Consider the following 16,929-nt stretch of genomic DNA (forward strand, 5'->3'; position numbering starts at 1 on the left):
CTGACTCTTGATTTCGGCTCAGGTCATGATCCCACGGTTTGTGAGTTCGAGCCCCGTGTCAGGCTCTGCGCTGACAGTGTCCCTCTCTCTGCCCCTCCCCTGCTCGTGTGCTTGCTCTCTCTCAAAGTGAATATTTTAAAAATGAAACAAAAAAGTTTCTTGAGATTTAAAAGTACCTTAGCCAGAAATCCACGAAACTTAGCACTAATTCCAGATCACAATCAACCACACTGTGTCTACATAAGAGGCGCTAATAACCCTAGCAAAAGGGGAATGAGGTTTAAGTGGGTAACTGGGGGGGGGGTCTAGTGATTACATGTTTACAAACCACCTATTTCCTACTATAGTCAGTGCTTATGTTTCTGCTTTCTGACCCTTTTCACATTCTCCATGATTCCCCAAATTTTATCAATACTGAGTCCTCGAATACATTGATAAATTATTTCGGGATTTCGGTATTCATCTCAACTTGGAATCTTGACATATTCTTCTTAAAACTAAGCGGCATAAAAAACAAACAACCCCATTAATAAGTGAGCAAAAGGCATTTCTCCAAAGAAGACACATAAATGGTCAAAAAGTCCATGAAAAGATGCTTCACAACACTAACCATCAGGGAAACGTAAATCCAGAGCACGTGAGACAACACTTCCCGTCTCTTAGGATGGCTTGTGTAAGAAAAATACAGAAAAGAGGAGTGTTGGTGAGGACGGGGCGCCCTGGAACCTTGTGCATTGTTGGTGCAAATACACACTGGAGCAACTGCTATGGGAAACAGCAAGGCAGTTCTTAAACAAAGCAAACGCAGTGCTATCCTACAGTCCAGCGACTCCACTCCTGGGTGTATACCCAAAGGACTGAAAGAAGGGACTCGAACATCTATCTGTGCACCAATGTTCAGAACAGCATTATCTGTGATCACCAAAAGGTGGGAATAACTCAAAATGTCCAATGGCCGATGAAGAGACGAACAAAATGTGGTCTACACAACAACAGGATAGTCCTCAGCCTTAAAAGGGAAGGAAATTCTGACACATGACCATAATGTGGATGTACCTTGAGGACATTAGCGTGAGCGAAAGAAGCCAGTCACAGAAGGGCAACCTCTGGATGATTCCACTCACAAGAGGAGATTAGGACAGTCACGTTCATAGAGACAGAAAGCAGAACAGAGGTCACTGGGGTCTGGTGGGGTAGAGGGAAACGGGGAGTTAGGGTTTAACGAGTACAGTTTCAGTTTGGGGTGATGAGAAAGTCTGGTAGATGGATGCTGGTCACAGACATAATGTGAATCTATTTACTGCCACTGACCCGGGCACTTAAAAACGGTCAAAATGGTAAACGTCATGTTATATATATTTCGCCACACAAAAACACCTAAACTGAATAGAAAAAAGAGTTTTCTGTCAAGACAATTTATTTGGCATTATTAGATGTCTACAAGGTGACAAGCAGTGGGGATAAAAAGATGAACAGAATAGCCCATCAGGATCTCACAACAGGTGGGAGAACAGACATGGAAGGGTGTCCCGGGAAGGGGGAACAGCAGACACCGAGAAAAGTCAGGGTGAGCCAGCACGGCTCGTCTAGGACGGCACAAATAATTTAGCAGAGCTGGAGTACAAGTGGTGGGGGATGTACCAGATCACAATGGTCACGTAAGAACATGGAAAAAAATGACAATTTATCTCACAGGTGATGACCAAAGATACTGAGTCTTTAATAAGAGGGGCACCTGGGCAGCTCCGTCGGTTGAGTGTCCAACTTTTTTTTTTAATTTAAAAAAAAAATCTTTATTTATTTTTTTTTTTAATTTATTTTTTTTTTTTTAATTTTTTTTTATTTTTAAAAAAAAATTTTTTTTTCAACGTTTATCTATTTTTGGGACAGAGAGAGACAGAACATGAACGGGGGAGGGGCAGAGAGAGAGGGAGACACAGAATCGGAAACAGGCTCCAGGCTCCGAGCCATCAGCCCAGAGCCTGACGCGGGGCTCGAACTCACGGACCGCGAGATCGTGACCTGGCTGAAGTCGGACGCCCAACCGACTGCGCCACCCAGGCGCCCCAAAAAATCTTTATTTTTGAGAGAGAGAGAGAGCGAGCGAGGAAGGGGCAGAGACAGAGAGAGACACAGACTCCGAAACAGGCCCCAGGCTCTGAGCTGTCAGCACAAAGCCCAACACGGGGCTCTAATTCACGACCTGCAAGCTCATGACCTGAGCCGAAGTCGGACGCTCAACCGACTGAGCCACCTCGGCGCGCCCCAACCATCCAACTCTTGATTTTGGCTCAGGTTGTGATCCCAGGGTCATGGGATCGAGCCCTGAGTTGGGCTCTGCACTGGGCACGGAGCCTGTTGAAGATTCTCTGGGGCACTGGGGTGGCCTAGTGGGTTAAGCATCTGACTCCTGATTTTGGCTCAGGTCATGATCTCTCTGTTTGTGGGTTCAAGCCCCACGTTGGGCTCTGCGCTGACAGTGACATAGAATTCTCTCTCTCCCTCTCACTGCCCCTCCCCTGCCCACTCTCTCTCAAAATAAATAAACTTAAAAAAAAAAAAAAAGTTTCTCTCTCTCCCTCTCCCCTTCTCTTCCGTTCATGTTTTCTCTTTCTTAAAAAAAAAAAAAAATAAATAAAATAAAAATTTAATTGCTTATTAAAAAAAAAAGAGAGAGAAAGACATGGTAGGGCTTGACATCTAGATCCCTTCTGCTTGCAATATCAAGATTCTGTTAGAGCTAAAACGAATGATGAAGAATTTAAGAAATGCTGACAGAAGACATTATGAAGGACAGAAATCACTAACACAGAAACCAGAGAAATTATATTACCAAGAAAATAAAAAGTTGGGTTTTTTTATGTTTATTTATTTTGAAAGAGAGAGAGCGAGAGAGGGCACGTCCGAGCAGGGGAGGGTCAGAAAGAGAGGGACACAGAGAAGCCCAAGCCCAAGCCAACGCACAGGGGATTGATCTCATCAACTGAGATCATGACCTGAGCAGAAATCAGGAGTTGGACACTTCACCGACTGAGCCACTCAGGCACCCCAAAAAGTTGGTATTTTAAAAGAGTAATAAAACAGATAGTAAATTTGAGAGGCTAGATAAAAAGGATAGTCTAGAGAAATAAAAATGATGCAAATTATTGAAATTCGTATGATCAAGATTATATTGCAAAGTTGAATAAACTAATGACTGTCACAAAAGTGTTAAATAGTACCGAATCAGTAGTAAAAGGTATTCCCTCGCCTGCTGACACTAACACAGTATTTTACCAAGCTTTCAAGAAAGTGATAATCCCTATCCTAAAAATACTGTTTAGAATCAAGAGAGAAAACCTATACAAATCATTTTAAGAATTTAACATCGCCAGAAGCATAGGAAATTAAATATCACTCTCAATGATGGTGAAGTAAAAGGCAAGAGTCCATTTTTTTCAGCTGTGTACTGCATTCAATCTTCCCACTAGCTGCTCTCACAATAACACCCCTCCTCCCCCAAAAAGGTTCTAGTAGAAGGTGACAAACCGAGACAGTGAAGATGGGGCTAAAATCAAGGCAAGAAATGAACCGTAACAGATTGCGAATGGAATGTTCGCTTCTAGAAGGGCCCTAGAATTCTGCCATCGGTTAGTAATAACTAACACAATTAAAGAAGAGAAGCCCCAAAACAGAAATGGGAACCGAGTAACCTGTGTTCAAAGCCGGGAGGAGCAGGCCTTACCTCTGTGCCTCAGTATAGCCTAAGACACCCATTTTTGCTATCTAGATCACTTCATTCATTCTGAGTTTTAGCTATACAAGAGATATAAATCGACAGGAAAATAAATCCCAACCTCTATAAAAATGGGCCATAATCTCAGAAAAAGGAAATTTAGATGAGTCTTAACATTGTATTATCTGTGACGCCACTTGTGCGTTTGTATACATACTTGAGACTGAACACACAGAACTTGGTCAAATAAAACTACTTTTATAATGACATCAAAGCCTGGCGTCGGGGTACAGGAGGCTAAACAGCAGACCCCAAAGATAACCGGTCCTCATCCCTGGAGTTGATACACGCGACCTCACTGGGAAAAGGGTCTTTGCAAACGAGATTAGGTTATAGATTCTGAGGTGAGACTATCCTGGGGTGCCCTAATGGGTTCTACACACATGCATCCTTTCAAGAGGGAAACAGGCAGATTTGACACACAGAGAAGGTGGTGTGAAGGTGGGGCAAAGAGAGATGTGAAGACACTGCTCTTGAAAACTGAAGGGTGCAGCCACAAGCCGAGGGATGGCAGCAGCCAGCGGAAGCCGGAAGAGGCAAAGGACGGATTCCCGCCAGGGCCTGCGGAGGAAGCACCGCCTGGCACGTGGCCTGATCTCGGCCGGTGATTCTGACTTCACGCTTCTGGCTTCCAGAAACAGAATAAATTCCTGTTGTTTCAGGACACTTGGTTTATGGTCATTTACAGCAGCCACAGAAAACTAATATGACAGAGGCCAGTTTGGGGGCCGCTGGGACCAAGTTTAACATTTATCTACACTTGGGAGTAACAAATAATAAGGGAGACTGCAGGGAAACACGTACAGGTCTAAAACCATAAGGCAACGTGTGATCTGACATATTTATTTTTTTATTTTTTTATTTAAAAAAAATTTTTTTTTTCAACGTTTATTTATTTTTGGGACAGAGAGAGACAGAGCATGAACGGGGGAGGGGCAGAGAGAGAGGGAGACACAGAATCAGAAACAGGCTCCAGGCTCTGAGCCATCAGCCCAGAGCCTGACGCGGGGCTCGAACTCACGGACCGCGAGATCGTGACCTGGCTGAAGTCGGACGCTCAACCGACTGCGCTACCCAGGCGCCCCATGATCTGACATATTTAAATCTGTCTTCTCGGTCCTATCAGACCACTGCTTTGAAAGGAATTTTCAAGGGTACCACGTGTAGAACCCAGCTGACTGCTTCCTTCACGACCTCTAATGTAGGTGTCAATTCTGAAATATTTCGACCAAAGTGAAGACCTCTGGCCAGCCATTCTGAAGCAGTATTACGTGCTCCCTCAGTCTGTCTAGTTCCTTCAATTCTCCTCACCACTTACTTCGTCGTGTAAAGAAACACTCGCCTGATAAATTAACCAGAAAACCTGAGTTAGGTCTTCAATAAACAATATGTAAAATACTAAGTAAAATAACAAAGATTGGCCAACTCAAAACTAATTTCTGATAGATAATGGGAAGGTGTCGGGAGGAGGTGCCTTCCTGAATATCTTGTCTTATTTTTTTTTTATCTCCATAAACAACTGGACACATTGCGCATCACAGATAGTGAACAGAGATGTGGTGAACGAATGTCCAAGAACTGCAAGAGAAGAGAACGTGAAAAGTGAGAAGTACCTGACTACATGCTGTTCCAGGACTTGGCAAACTACAACCTAAGGGGCAGATGCAGCCTGCTGCCTGTGTTTATAAATAAGATTTTACTGGAATACAGCCACGATCGCTTGTTTACATATTGTCTCTGGCTGCTTTCTCGCTCCGATAGCAGCTAAGTGGTTGTGACAAAGACATATGGCCAATGATGTCTAAACTATTTACTGTAGGGCCTTTCCCAGAAAAAGCTGGCAAGCCCCATTCTGTTACTACATCGCGTAGCCCAGAAGGCAGTCGTCACTGAGTGCTGACCAGGGCATTTACACTGTACTAAGTGCTGAGAAGTTAGGCGAATGCTTTGTCTCTATTCTCACAAGATCTTAATACGGTAGACAGAACAAAAACTGTATATTCCAGCTAATATTTAAACTTGAGACGTGGGCTCTGATAGAAAAACAAATAGCAAAAGAAAAGAAAAAAAGGAAAAAGAAAACCAAATAGCACCGCAGTAGCACAGAAGGAATTATTAAGTGGAGAAGGACTCCCAGAGAGACAAAGATTTGTCATGGGAAGCACGTGATCAGAGTAGGCCTTTCCTCAAAAGGGGGAATCATATCATCATAGGCAAATCAGGGAAAAAAACAGTTGCCGGAAAACACAACAACCACCAAACAAAAACAAAACGAAGAAGAAAATTACAACCAGAAAAAAAAAAAACCACCCACAATACTGCAGCTTTTAAAATGCAGTCATCAACATTTCACAGAAGTCCTCGAGTTCTAAGATACCTGTTCACATAGCTCACCTTGATTTGGATGATGTTGCTGCTGAACTACATGCTCCTTTATTCAAATTGAATGTAACTGGAAGAAAAAACAGGGCTATAGATTTTTACGTATTTTACACATTTCATTTCCTACACACGCACACACACTTCATTTATACACGTATACGTATATATTTCAGGGAAATTATAACACTTCTCAGATAAGATACCACACCACATCCACACAGAAGTTTCCGGATGGTCGGCATGAACGAGAGCTGGAATGCTCCTATCCAGAGATGATAAACTCCTGCAGAGCAGCGCCCTGGGCAGATGCTCGGAGCTGGGAAAGCCTGCCTTGGCTGTTCTCCACCTCCACTGTCCCCTTCTGCCCTTGCTAAGGGGACAGGACTCCAATTTTGTTTAGGTGTTCACACTTCTCACACTGTGTCTGTATCCTCTGTAAATTTTCATGTTGAAAACCGAATGCTCAAAGTGATGGGATTAGGAGGCGGGAGCGGGGGCAGGGGTGGGGGGGGAGGCTTTGTAAGGTTCTTTTGCTCTAAAACAATCAAAATAATCCCGCTTCCTTTCCCAGCGACTGCCTTTGAGGTGGAGGCTGATAGGGTCTGGCCAGTGACATTCAGAAGGAAGTCTGCTGGCTGGAGGAGTGTCTTCTAGGTAAAGTTTCCTGGCTCACAGGGGACTCTAGAAGAGATGCCCTCTGTCATCCTCTGGACAATGCTGGGTCTACATACAATGGCCGAAAGTGCCCACAGCTACCTCGTGTCCCGCTGCTGACCGATGGCCTGGCGTCCGGAACCACCCTGCCCCTGGGACTCTTGTTAGAGCAAGCTATTTCCTTACTACTGAAGCTCCTTGGGTCAGTTCTCTTACTTGTAGCTGAAGGCATCCTACCCGGTTCATCGTTACAACTTTTTCACGTATGGGCGAGAACAGTGCGATCCAGACACAGTACAGGTCTTGCTCCCAAACCTGTGGCTAGTTTTTGGCAGGGCCGATAGGAAAGCATCCATATTAGAAGAAGAAAAAAAAAAAGTAAAACTACCTTTTTCTTCATCATTTTCTCTGCTTAATTCTGTAAAAACAGGAGCCTCCTAAAAGGAAGAAAAAAAAAAAAAAAGAGTGTGAAGCTTTGGTTTATAGTGCATTTGCCATCAGTACTCAGTAGGCCCAGGTGCTGACTTCCTACCCATTGTTGCAAGGCAGCTCCAAATACAAGTGCAAGGTGATTAAGATCCTAGCCAAGAAATGACGCGTACTGCAAACATCCTTCCACTGAGCACTATTCCAAAGCGGGGAGAAAGTGACTTCTCTGGACCAAACTGCAGAAGTTTACCTACATCGGTCTTCCTGCTACAATTTAAAATGGAAACAACATAAAACAATAAACTTTAAAAGTTTTAGCTAGAGGATTACCTTAAAAAAACAAAACCTTTCTATATCGTGGGATGGTTTACTGTTAAGATCAAGAGTCTAAGACGAACTCAGGAAGGAGTGCAGGTAAAACCCGCCTCTGCACGGTATTGGCTCTGTCGCCTGCCAATCTCGCAATCTCCCTTATGCCTCAAGTCTTCTACCTTTAAAACAGGGATAACGTGCATATTCAGAGGTATCATAAGGGTTAAATACGATATAAAGGAAACAGCATCATGCCTGCAAGAGTGTTTGATAAATGTTACCTGTGGTTTCTACTAACAGAAAAGATGTTCTTATAAATAAAACGTTAAAAAAAGATGTTCTTGAGATCTAGCTGAGATATTCTTTCCTTAGGCAATGTCCATTAACATCTTACAAAAGACACAATGTTACTTTTAAAAAAACTGACATGTTTAAGTGTGGAATGAGGAAGCACTGATCAGTAGGACTTCTTTTACTGGAAGATGCTATTTATACCTGGAAAGTACGAATTAACTTGAAGGTCTTAATGGAATTAAGCAAAAATGTTACAAAACAACGCTATTCCAAAAGGTAAACCATGTTCCTCTGCACAAGATGTGATCCTTCTTAATTTCCACAATGGGAAATTATAATTTTCCCTCCACTGAAAACAGAACTTTAAATTTTATTTTCATTTTATTTTAAAGTTTATTTGTTTTTTAGAGAAAGAGAGTGCAGGGAAGGAGCAGAGAGAGAGAATCCCAAGGAGACTCCACACTGTCAGCGCGGAGCCCAATGTGAGGCTCAAACTCATGAACCATGAGATCGTGCCCTGAGCCGAAACGAAGAGTCGCATGTTTAACTGACTGAGCCACCCAGATGCCCCCAGAGGTTTAAAGGGTTTTTTTTTTTTTAATGTTTATTCATTTTTCAGAGACAGAGAGAGACAGAGCATGAGTGGGGGACGGGTAGAGAGAGAGGGAGGCATAGAATCTGAAGCAGGCTCTGAGCTGTCAGCACAGAGCCCGACAGGGGGCTCAAGCTCACGGACCGCAGGATCATGATCTGGGCCCAAGTCAGATGCTTAACCGACTGAGCCTCCCAGGTGCCCTCAGAGGTCTAAATTTTAAAAAGGTAAAAGAATTTCAAGAATAAAAAGTTTTTTCAATCTTAGGCAGGGGTTAAATTTTACAACTACAGGGCTTTAAACATTGTTTCTATTTTAATATAGAAAACTCCTAAAAGATGGCGTAAATACATGCATATGAAAGCAGCACCATATTACACACGCACAGCCACCCACTTATCAAGGTCAATTAACATGGTATAAAAGTTGACTCATAAATGGATCTTTACTTTCTTATTGCCTTTTCCTTCCTGCGTCACTCTGTAATAAGCAGCTTCTATAAGACACGCACATTAATGATCAGAGCAGCTGTATTCATAATAGCCAAATCCTGAAAACAAGCCACATGTTTCTCAGCAGGACAATGGATCAATTGTGTGACATTCATAAAATGGAATACACATCAATTTTAAAAAGGGTGAAACACTGGTAGGAAAGGACACAGGTGCAGTAAACATAAAGAACATTCTGTCTGAGTTAAAGAAGCCAGACACAGAGAGAGTGTACCGTATGACGAAGTTCATATGAACTTCGACGAAGTTCAAGAACAAACTGGCAAGTAATTAAGAGTGGCACATCAGAACACCGATTCCTTCCTGGGGAACAGGGAATATTAACTGGGAATGAGTATGACACTGAAAATGTTCCGTATCTTGATCTGGGTGGTCATTTCCTAAGCTATCCACCCATCTACTATCCATCCATCCATCCATCCATATGTAAAATTCCACTAAGCTGTAACCTTAAGATTAATGCACATCATACACTTTAGCACGTGTATCTTATACCACAATAAAGTTTGTTTTTTTTTTTAATGTTTATTTTTGACAGAAAGAGAGAGACAGAGCATGAGCAGGGGAGGGGCAGAGAGGGAGGGAGACGCAGAATCCGAAGCAGGCTCCAGCACAGAGCCTGACGCGGGGCTCAAACCCTCAGACCGCGAAATCATGACCTGAGCCGAAGTCGGACGCTCAACTGACTGAGCCACCCAGGCGCCCCACACAATAAAGTTTTTAAAATACTAAATGGCTAGGAGTGCCACCTATGTCACAGGCTATGCTTTCCTACACACACACAACTTTTGGTGTGGAAGCACCATGAGGCAGGGAGTTTTTATCTTTTGTTTACTGCTCTCTCCCCAGTACCTAGAAGAAGGCCCGGCACATAGAGGGTACCCAATAAATATTTGTTAAAATAAACGCCCTCCTCTAGTTATTCTAACACCTGAACCACCTTCCCCATGCCCTGTCTCCCCATTTACCTGGGTTCGGCCTGTGGATTCTTCAGGCCCACAGGTTGTATCTGCCTGATTCAAACAGTCTACATCCTGCCCAGGCTGGGGCAGGCGCTGCCACCTAGGTTCCCACACTGTGTTTAACTCCAGCATCGCGCTAATTACGGCCGAGTAATGTCATCTGCTGTGCCTCCCCCATTAGTTATCACCTGCACCTTAGCCATAAGGAAGCTGAGGTTTAGGACTATAGAATTCTGTAAGATCAAGAGTCAGTAAGTCAGAGACGGGACCCAGGCTGGCCTCGACTCCAGAAGCTGGCCTCGTAGACTCCGTCATGCCCATTCTCCTCTTCAGTAAGGAACAGCATCTGCCAAACTCAACTCGATGCTTAAAAATTTTGCTTCTGGAGACCTTTTCCCATTGCCTCCCTGACTGACACTGCTGCCCACCTGTTCTTTCCCTTCCAGACCTCTTCTCACTTGTTCTTCAATAAACTTGGCTGTCTTCTCTTCATCATCAAGGTCCTGCTTCTTCTTCTTCTCCAGTTCCAGTTGCCGGCGGATAGTTTCTGGGTCCCTGTCGATATACTGAATATACCAGCCCTTCGGCGTCTCATCCACCTTGCACAAGCCTTAAAAAGAAAAAAAAATAACAGGTAAACTCGTACACGACCAAAACTAAAGGGAAATATAAATGCGTTCCATCTCTGCGTCATGTACTTATTCATTCAAATACACTATTCAAACACATTCAAATACACAAATTCATGCGGCCCATGGATTTTCCATACTCACAGTTGATAAAATTTAGGTATTTTAAGTGGGGTACTTTATCTCCTTGAACAGAAAAATTATCATTCTGATTTTTAACTACCTGGGCTAAGTCAACTATGTATGCCAGGGAAATACAGGAAAGAAATATCATCTTGCTTAGTAATTATTTAACTGTGTCTAAGTATTTAACATCCGACGAGTACATGATATTCTACTAACTTAATAGAAATTTGCCCCATAAAATGGAATCAAGTAACACAGAGAGTATGTGATACATGTCACGGCTCCTTGCCCTCTCCCTCCAAGTTCATCCTATGAAGATTAGAAATGGAAAAAGCTGCAGCAAATTTTTAAAAAGCTTCTTGCGTGGGGGTAACAAAAGCCTCAGAAAGTAAAATGAATATGGGGGCGTAAGAGGGGGAGGACTGGTAATAACCCTTAACCCGAATGAGAAGATGTGCCGGTGATAAATCCGGGCCCTATCAAAAGAACCGTCCCAGACGCTCGCGTTCGGGTGGAACACACAAAATCAGTCCCGGAAGATTATGCTCCCCTCCGCCAGTTTTTAACTGCCCTGCTCGCCCTCTTTTCCATAAATGTACACAGAAACCGTGACAGTTCTGTCTCTGCCCCCGAGCCACGCAACAGCTGCTCAGATCCTGTCTTATTCTCACCTTCTCTGCCCAGCCACTTGGTAAAATCAGTCAGAGTCTCCCATTGGGTGGCATTCATGTGGATGTGCTCCCGGTGGCTGATATACTCATTGTACACGATGTTGTTGTGGACTCTCTTAGTGCCTGAGGACAAAACAGCACACCATCAACCCGGAGCAGGTTTACGGATTAGGAAGTTATTGTGCGCACAATACCCAGATGCTTACCAAAGCGTCTCCTGAGAAGTTCTAGAAAGTCATTTCGGAATTCCCTAGTAAGGAAAGGAAGGAAAGCATTAAGGTAATTCTACAAATACAAAGCCACCATACAGTGTGAATGCCCAAATGATATATGACACATCTATATGACTACCTGTTAGGAACCCTCAAGAACTGAAACGGGAAGGAATCCCGAAAGTTTACAGCTTTTGAGGATTTCAGTTACAGGTCAGTTTGGAGCTGAGACTTCCGGGCTTGGCGGAGCAACCACAGCACAAGTGACTCCACGGGTCTAGAAAGGTTCCTCCGTGAAGTCTCTTAGCGTGACTGAGTGTGGCATAATAAAACCATTCTTCCAACGATAACAAAACTTCCCTGATTCCACGTGAAATTGGTACTCAATGTGCCCCTCTGCACGGAATACACTGTGTCACGTGCTGGGTAAACACAGGTGAATAAAACCTAAACCTTGACCCAGGTTCCAATCTAGCAGAACCAATCATAACACGAGGCGAACTGCAAAAGAGATGTAGCACAATGTCATGGAGTTGAGGGATGCCCGCTGGCGATCTTTAACGTGGGCGGGGAAGTAGACATCAGACCTTATAGGTGGAGAGGAAGAGAAGGCCACTCCCAGCTGGCAGAGAAACATGGAAGCATCACGTCTGGGAAATGATGATCTCACTGAGCTAACGTTGTGAGTAGACAGAAACGAGGGACACGGTGGGACAGAACAGAAGAACAGGGCGGGGGTGGAGGACACAGCTGGAAAATAATGGCGGGGCTGATCTTTGAAGTACCTCGAATGTCATGCTCAAGAGGGTGGGTTTTATGCAGGCAGTGGCAAAGCACCAAATAATTTACTTAGGAGTTAGTCTGTGAAAATGTGTGATCTAGAAAGACAGTCCTGGGGAAGACAGAAGAAGAATTCTAAAAGTGTGGTCCCTACAACAGTAGCATCAACATTACCTGGGAACTTGATAGAAACAGCACGTCTCCAGCCCCAGCCCAGATCTACGGAATCAGAATCTGCCACTGTTGTCACAAGCCCTCACGGTGATTCTGACGCACGTGGCGGTTTGTGAACCATGGGCATAAAACATGGATAGGAGGGACAGAAGCTGCGACCGGGAGATCAGGAAGGAAGTCACAGAATTAATTTAGGTGACACATGATGAGAATGACGACTAGGGATGGGAGAATGGCGAGGAGGTGAGTTTAAAGGACACCGTAGAGGAGAATCAACAACAGGGAAGTCCCAGCTTAGCATTCCGAGTAGGTATTGTCAGCCAGCACACGATAGGCATGGTGGACAGAGTACCGTGCTTGGCTTTAAAATGTTGGCTTTGGGAGAGCTTTCAGAAATATAGATTACAACTGCCCAGGAAAAAAAAAAATCTACAACTTAGGACAGATAATCAGGAATGAACAGTAAGACTGAGGAGTCACCCAACACAAAGGGAACAGCTGGAAGAATGACAGAACTCTTGGAGCCTGGGTAATGTAGACTGAAGGAAGCCGAGCGGACACCCTGAGGAACATTCCTGCATTGGAGGAACTGGGAGGAAAGGAAGAGGGGCTAAGGAAGCAAGCAGGCAGCAGGAGAAGGAGGAGAAGGAGGAGGAGGAGGAGGAGGAGGAGGAAAGCCAGGAAAGAATGGAAAACAGAGAGATGTTTGTGGGTAGTTAAGAGCGTTATCCACCGAAGAAAGATAAAGAGCAAGATGGAAACTGGGCAGCTACGTGGATGCAGTAAAAGGGGGTGGAGAGGAAAAGCCCAGTGTAGATGGCTCTTGCCAGGATGATATTTCCCCAAATGTGGCTTGTGCAGTCCCGTGGTAATCGAGGTGGTTTCGTGTGGTTCACAGATAAACAATTTTGGCCTTTTTCACCGTGTTACCTGTGTTGATGGCACAAAAGCCACACAGGGGACACCTGCTGGTGTCTTAGCCAAGTCAGGGCAGTGGGCGGCGAGGCCAGCCTGCACAGGCAGCCAGAGTATTCTTCACGGACACGCGCTCGCGGTGAGAATCAATGCTGGTTTCACTAAGAACGTCCTTGACGGGGCGGTGGGATAGCACTAAATCTCAGCCTGCGGGGCTCCGTCTCATACCCTGTGCGCTGGGACGGGTTCGGGAACGCAGCACTTCCACCGCCGCCTGGGGCTTGTCTTGAGCACAGCACTCGTGCGATGGTCTGAGCCACGCACAGAACTACCTCTGTCACCGCGCACCACTGCTACTTGAAAGGATGACGGACCGATCAACTACGGTTATTCAAAATTGGGTATTTTGTAGACATTTGGTCGAAAATAAGCAAAGTGAGCCTTGTCACGTCAAGGAAAACAGCTGACATTTATCATTTGTTGCCGACGATAAAATGTGAGCTTTCCGGCAAAAAATTGAATCTGGTAAACTAGCATCGGCTACCGTGAGTCTGACGTCCCTCCCAATACTAAAGGACCTTTCCGATGACACTGATAACATTAAAAAGTATGATTTTACGCTACTGTGTAACAAAACGTGTCACCATTCGGAACACTCGGTGAACCAATATTTTCCAAATGACCAGTGCATGATGACATAAACCCATGCGTGGGGACAAGCTCCATCTAAAGTGAAAGATCGAGGGGTCATAATGTAATAGTGCACAAAAGTTCCCTGACACGGTTCCAGAATCCACACTGCAGCTAATCTTGAAGAAACTACCACGTTGTTGTGTTTTGATGTCGCATCAAAGAACATCCAAAATTATCTGAAAAAGGCTATTAAAGTATTCCTCCGTTCCAACCAGACATCTATGAACAGGGCGGCCTTTCTTTATGTGCTTTACCCAAAACATGTTGAAACAGACAATTGAATACAGAAGCGGTTGTAGAATCCAACTGTCTCCTAGTAGTCAGACCCTGAAGAGATTTGTAAAAATCTGAAGCAAAGCTATTCCTATTGTTTTTGTTTGTTTTGGAATACATAGTTAATTTTTATTAAAAAATTATTTATTTTAACACTTAATAGATTTATTATTATTTTAAGTGAAATAATAAATACGCTTCATTTTTTTTTTCATTTTTAATCCCTAACTCACAAGTATCAATATATCGATATCAATCACAAACAAAAGCTCTTCGAGGCTCTTCAATAATTTTTAAGGGTGAAAAGGGGTCCTAAGACCAAAAGGTCCAGAACTTGGGAAAGAAAGAGACAGACAGACTTAAGACTAAATATTAATAGCAATAATAATTAATAGCTAATATTAATCAAGTACTCGATACTTTTTTTTTTTTTTAATTTTTTTTCAACTTTTATTTATTTTTTGGGGACAGAGAGAGACAGAGCATGAACGGGGGGAGGGGCAGAGAGAGAGGGAGACACAGAATCGGAAACAGGCTCCAGGCTCTGAGCCATCAGCCCAGAGCCTGACGCGGGGCTCGAACTCACGGACCGCGAGATCGTGACCTGGCTGAAGTCGGACGCTTAACCGACTGCGCCACCCAGGCGCCCCCTCGATACTTTTCTAAACTCTTTAAAACCATTAACTCATTAATCTTTCTATGAAATAAAGAAAACGCTTGGAAGAGGGTGCTGTTTTTAGTCCCATTTTACAGATGAGGAAACAGAAGCACAGACAAACGTAAGTGCTTCCGCGAGAGTCACGCAGCCCATGAAGGGAGAAGCCTGGCTTTGCAGGGCTTAAAGGCAGGCAGTCGGATTCCACAGCCGTGCTCCGAGCCACAACCGAGTTAGAGTGGAAGAGAGTTTTTTTGCGTTTGGAGAGCAAGACTGAATTGTGAGAAACACTTCGGTAACAATTTCATGCTGTGACAAATTGTCAAAGGAAAACAAAACCTGAGCACAAGATAGTGGAGCTATCCTGTTAATGTGTAAGGAACAGACAGAGCTCCCAATGCACACGTTTTTAAGCATATGTACTACACGTCCAACTCAACAAAGCTTATGAGATAAGGATGTCTTCAAGTTACTTACTCGGAGAAGTAATCCATAAACTGCTGAGGATTTTCTGAAGCCAACAGTAGTTGTCTCTGGTGAGATTCGGACATACAATGGCACTTGAAGCCATTCTACAAAACATGTAAGTAGTGGTTAAGTTCTGATTTAGGTCATCATAATGGGCCCTAAACAGACGTATTTAGTTAACCATAAAAAGCCCCCCTTTGATAATAAATTGTGACAAAAAAAGAAAAAGAGAAAATCACTAGCTTTAAGCACACTATCATCTTTTTTAAAAAGTTTTTTATGGGGCGCCTGGGTGGCGCAGTCGGTTGAGTGTCCGACTTCAGCCAGGTCACGATCTCACGGTCCGTGAGTTCGAGCCCTGCCTCGGGCTCTGGGCTGATGGCTCAGAGCCTGGAGCCTGTTTCCGATTCTGTGTCTCCCTCTCTCTCTGCCCCTCCCCCATTCATGCTCTGTCTCTCTCTGTCCCAAAAATAAAAAAATAAACGTTGAAAAAAAAATTAAAAAAAAAAAAAAAAGTTTTTTATGAGGGTGAGTTATGTAACACTGCCCCTCAAGGGATAATCCCAGGAGATTAAAGAGACAGAAAGCTTGTGGCAAGCCGACGTTACCAAGAGACAGGACAGGGCATGGGAACAGAAGAGTGATTTTGTTTTTTAAATCCATTTACCCAATTTTATTGAACATCTACTACATGTAGGGTGATGTAAGTGGTTGGGGAAACGTAACCAAGTAAAATGGGCCGTTAGTGAATTTCACTCACTTTTCTCTACTTCAGTTCGTTATCCAAAATACATTATGGCATATTACAGAAATCTCATGTTAAATCTCATGGGATAACTGCACACTACAGAAACCTCGTGTTAAATATACTAAATCTGCACCTTCTTCAGCTGACTATAAAAAAAATGACAAGTTTTGACTTTGTATCTACGCGACTTAACATTTACAGCTGATTCTCCACCAGCACCGGCGATGAAAACTGGGCCTCTCCCGCCGTGTTCTCGGTGTCAGTGAACAGTTCTGTCCCACGCCCGGTCACCCAGGCCAGGGGCCAGGCATCCTGGAGTCCTCCTCCGCCTCTGCCTCCGCTTACCACTAAGTCCGCTCGGCCTCCCTAACACCGCCTCTCCCGTCTCCCCGTCTGGTCTCACGCCACTGGCCCGATGTCAACACCCCATCTCGCTTAGCTGCCTCACCCTCAGTCACCCACAGACGACTGACACAACGCTCGCCTCAACTGTGTACCGCCCGTGCACTACTCTCCCTCGCAAGTACCTAAAAGGAAACTTGGTGTTGGTCTGTCTCATCAATGCAAAACCACCGCAAATTCCCGTAGGTTAAAAATCAATCACTGAAATGAAAACAAAATGAGGCCAGTAAATTCTAGAAACCCGTGAGAGTGGACGGGCAGGAGGGGAATC

The 16,929-nt window shown here is 44.1% G+C and overlaps 1 protein-coding gene across 4 annotated transcripts in view; it reads right to left on the bottom strand.

Moving 5' to 3' along the window:
- Window positions 1-16,929, bottom strand: part of KIN (Kin17 DNA and RNA binding protein) — a 41,886-nt gene that overhangs the window by 20,112 nt on the left and 4,845 nt on the right. For all 4 annotated transcript variants that reach the window (XM_045463808.1, XM_045463810.1, XM_045463811.1 and 1 more), the window contains exons 2-7: window positions 15,518-15,612; window positions 11,545-11,588; window positions 11,339-11,461; window positions 10,341-10,522; window positions 7,200-7,248; window positions 6,170-6,227 (exon numbers count right to left, since the gene is read on the bottom strand). In XM_045463808.1, the coding sequence (XP_045319764.1) occupies window positions 6,170-6,227; window positions 7,200-7,248; window positions 10,341-10,522; window positions 11,339-11,461; window positions 11,545-11,588; window positions 15,518-15,612 (551 nt within the window). The remainder of the gene's footprint in view (window positions 1-6,169; window positions 6,228-7,199; window positions 7,249-10,340; window positions 10,523-11,338; window positions 11,462-11,544; window positions 11,589-15,517; window positions 15,613-16,929) is intronic.

This window comes from Leopardus geoffroyi, chromosome B4, assembly GCF_018350155.1.
Source record: "Leopardus geoffroyi isolate Oge1 chromosome B4, O.geoffroyi_Oge1_pat1.0, whole genome shotgun sequence".
Classification (NCBI taxonomy): domain Eukaryota; kingdom Metazoa; phylum Chordata; class Mammalia; order Carnivora; family Felidae; genus Leopardus; species Leopardus geoffroyi.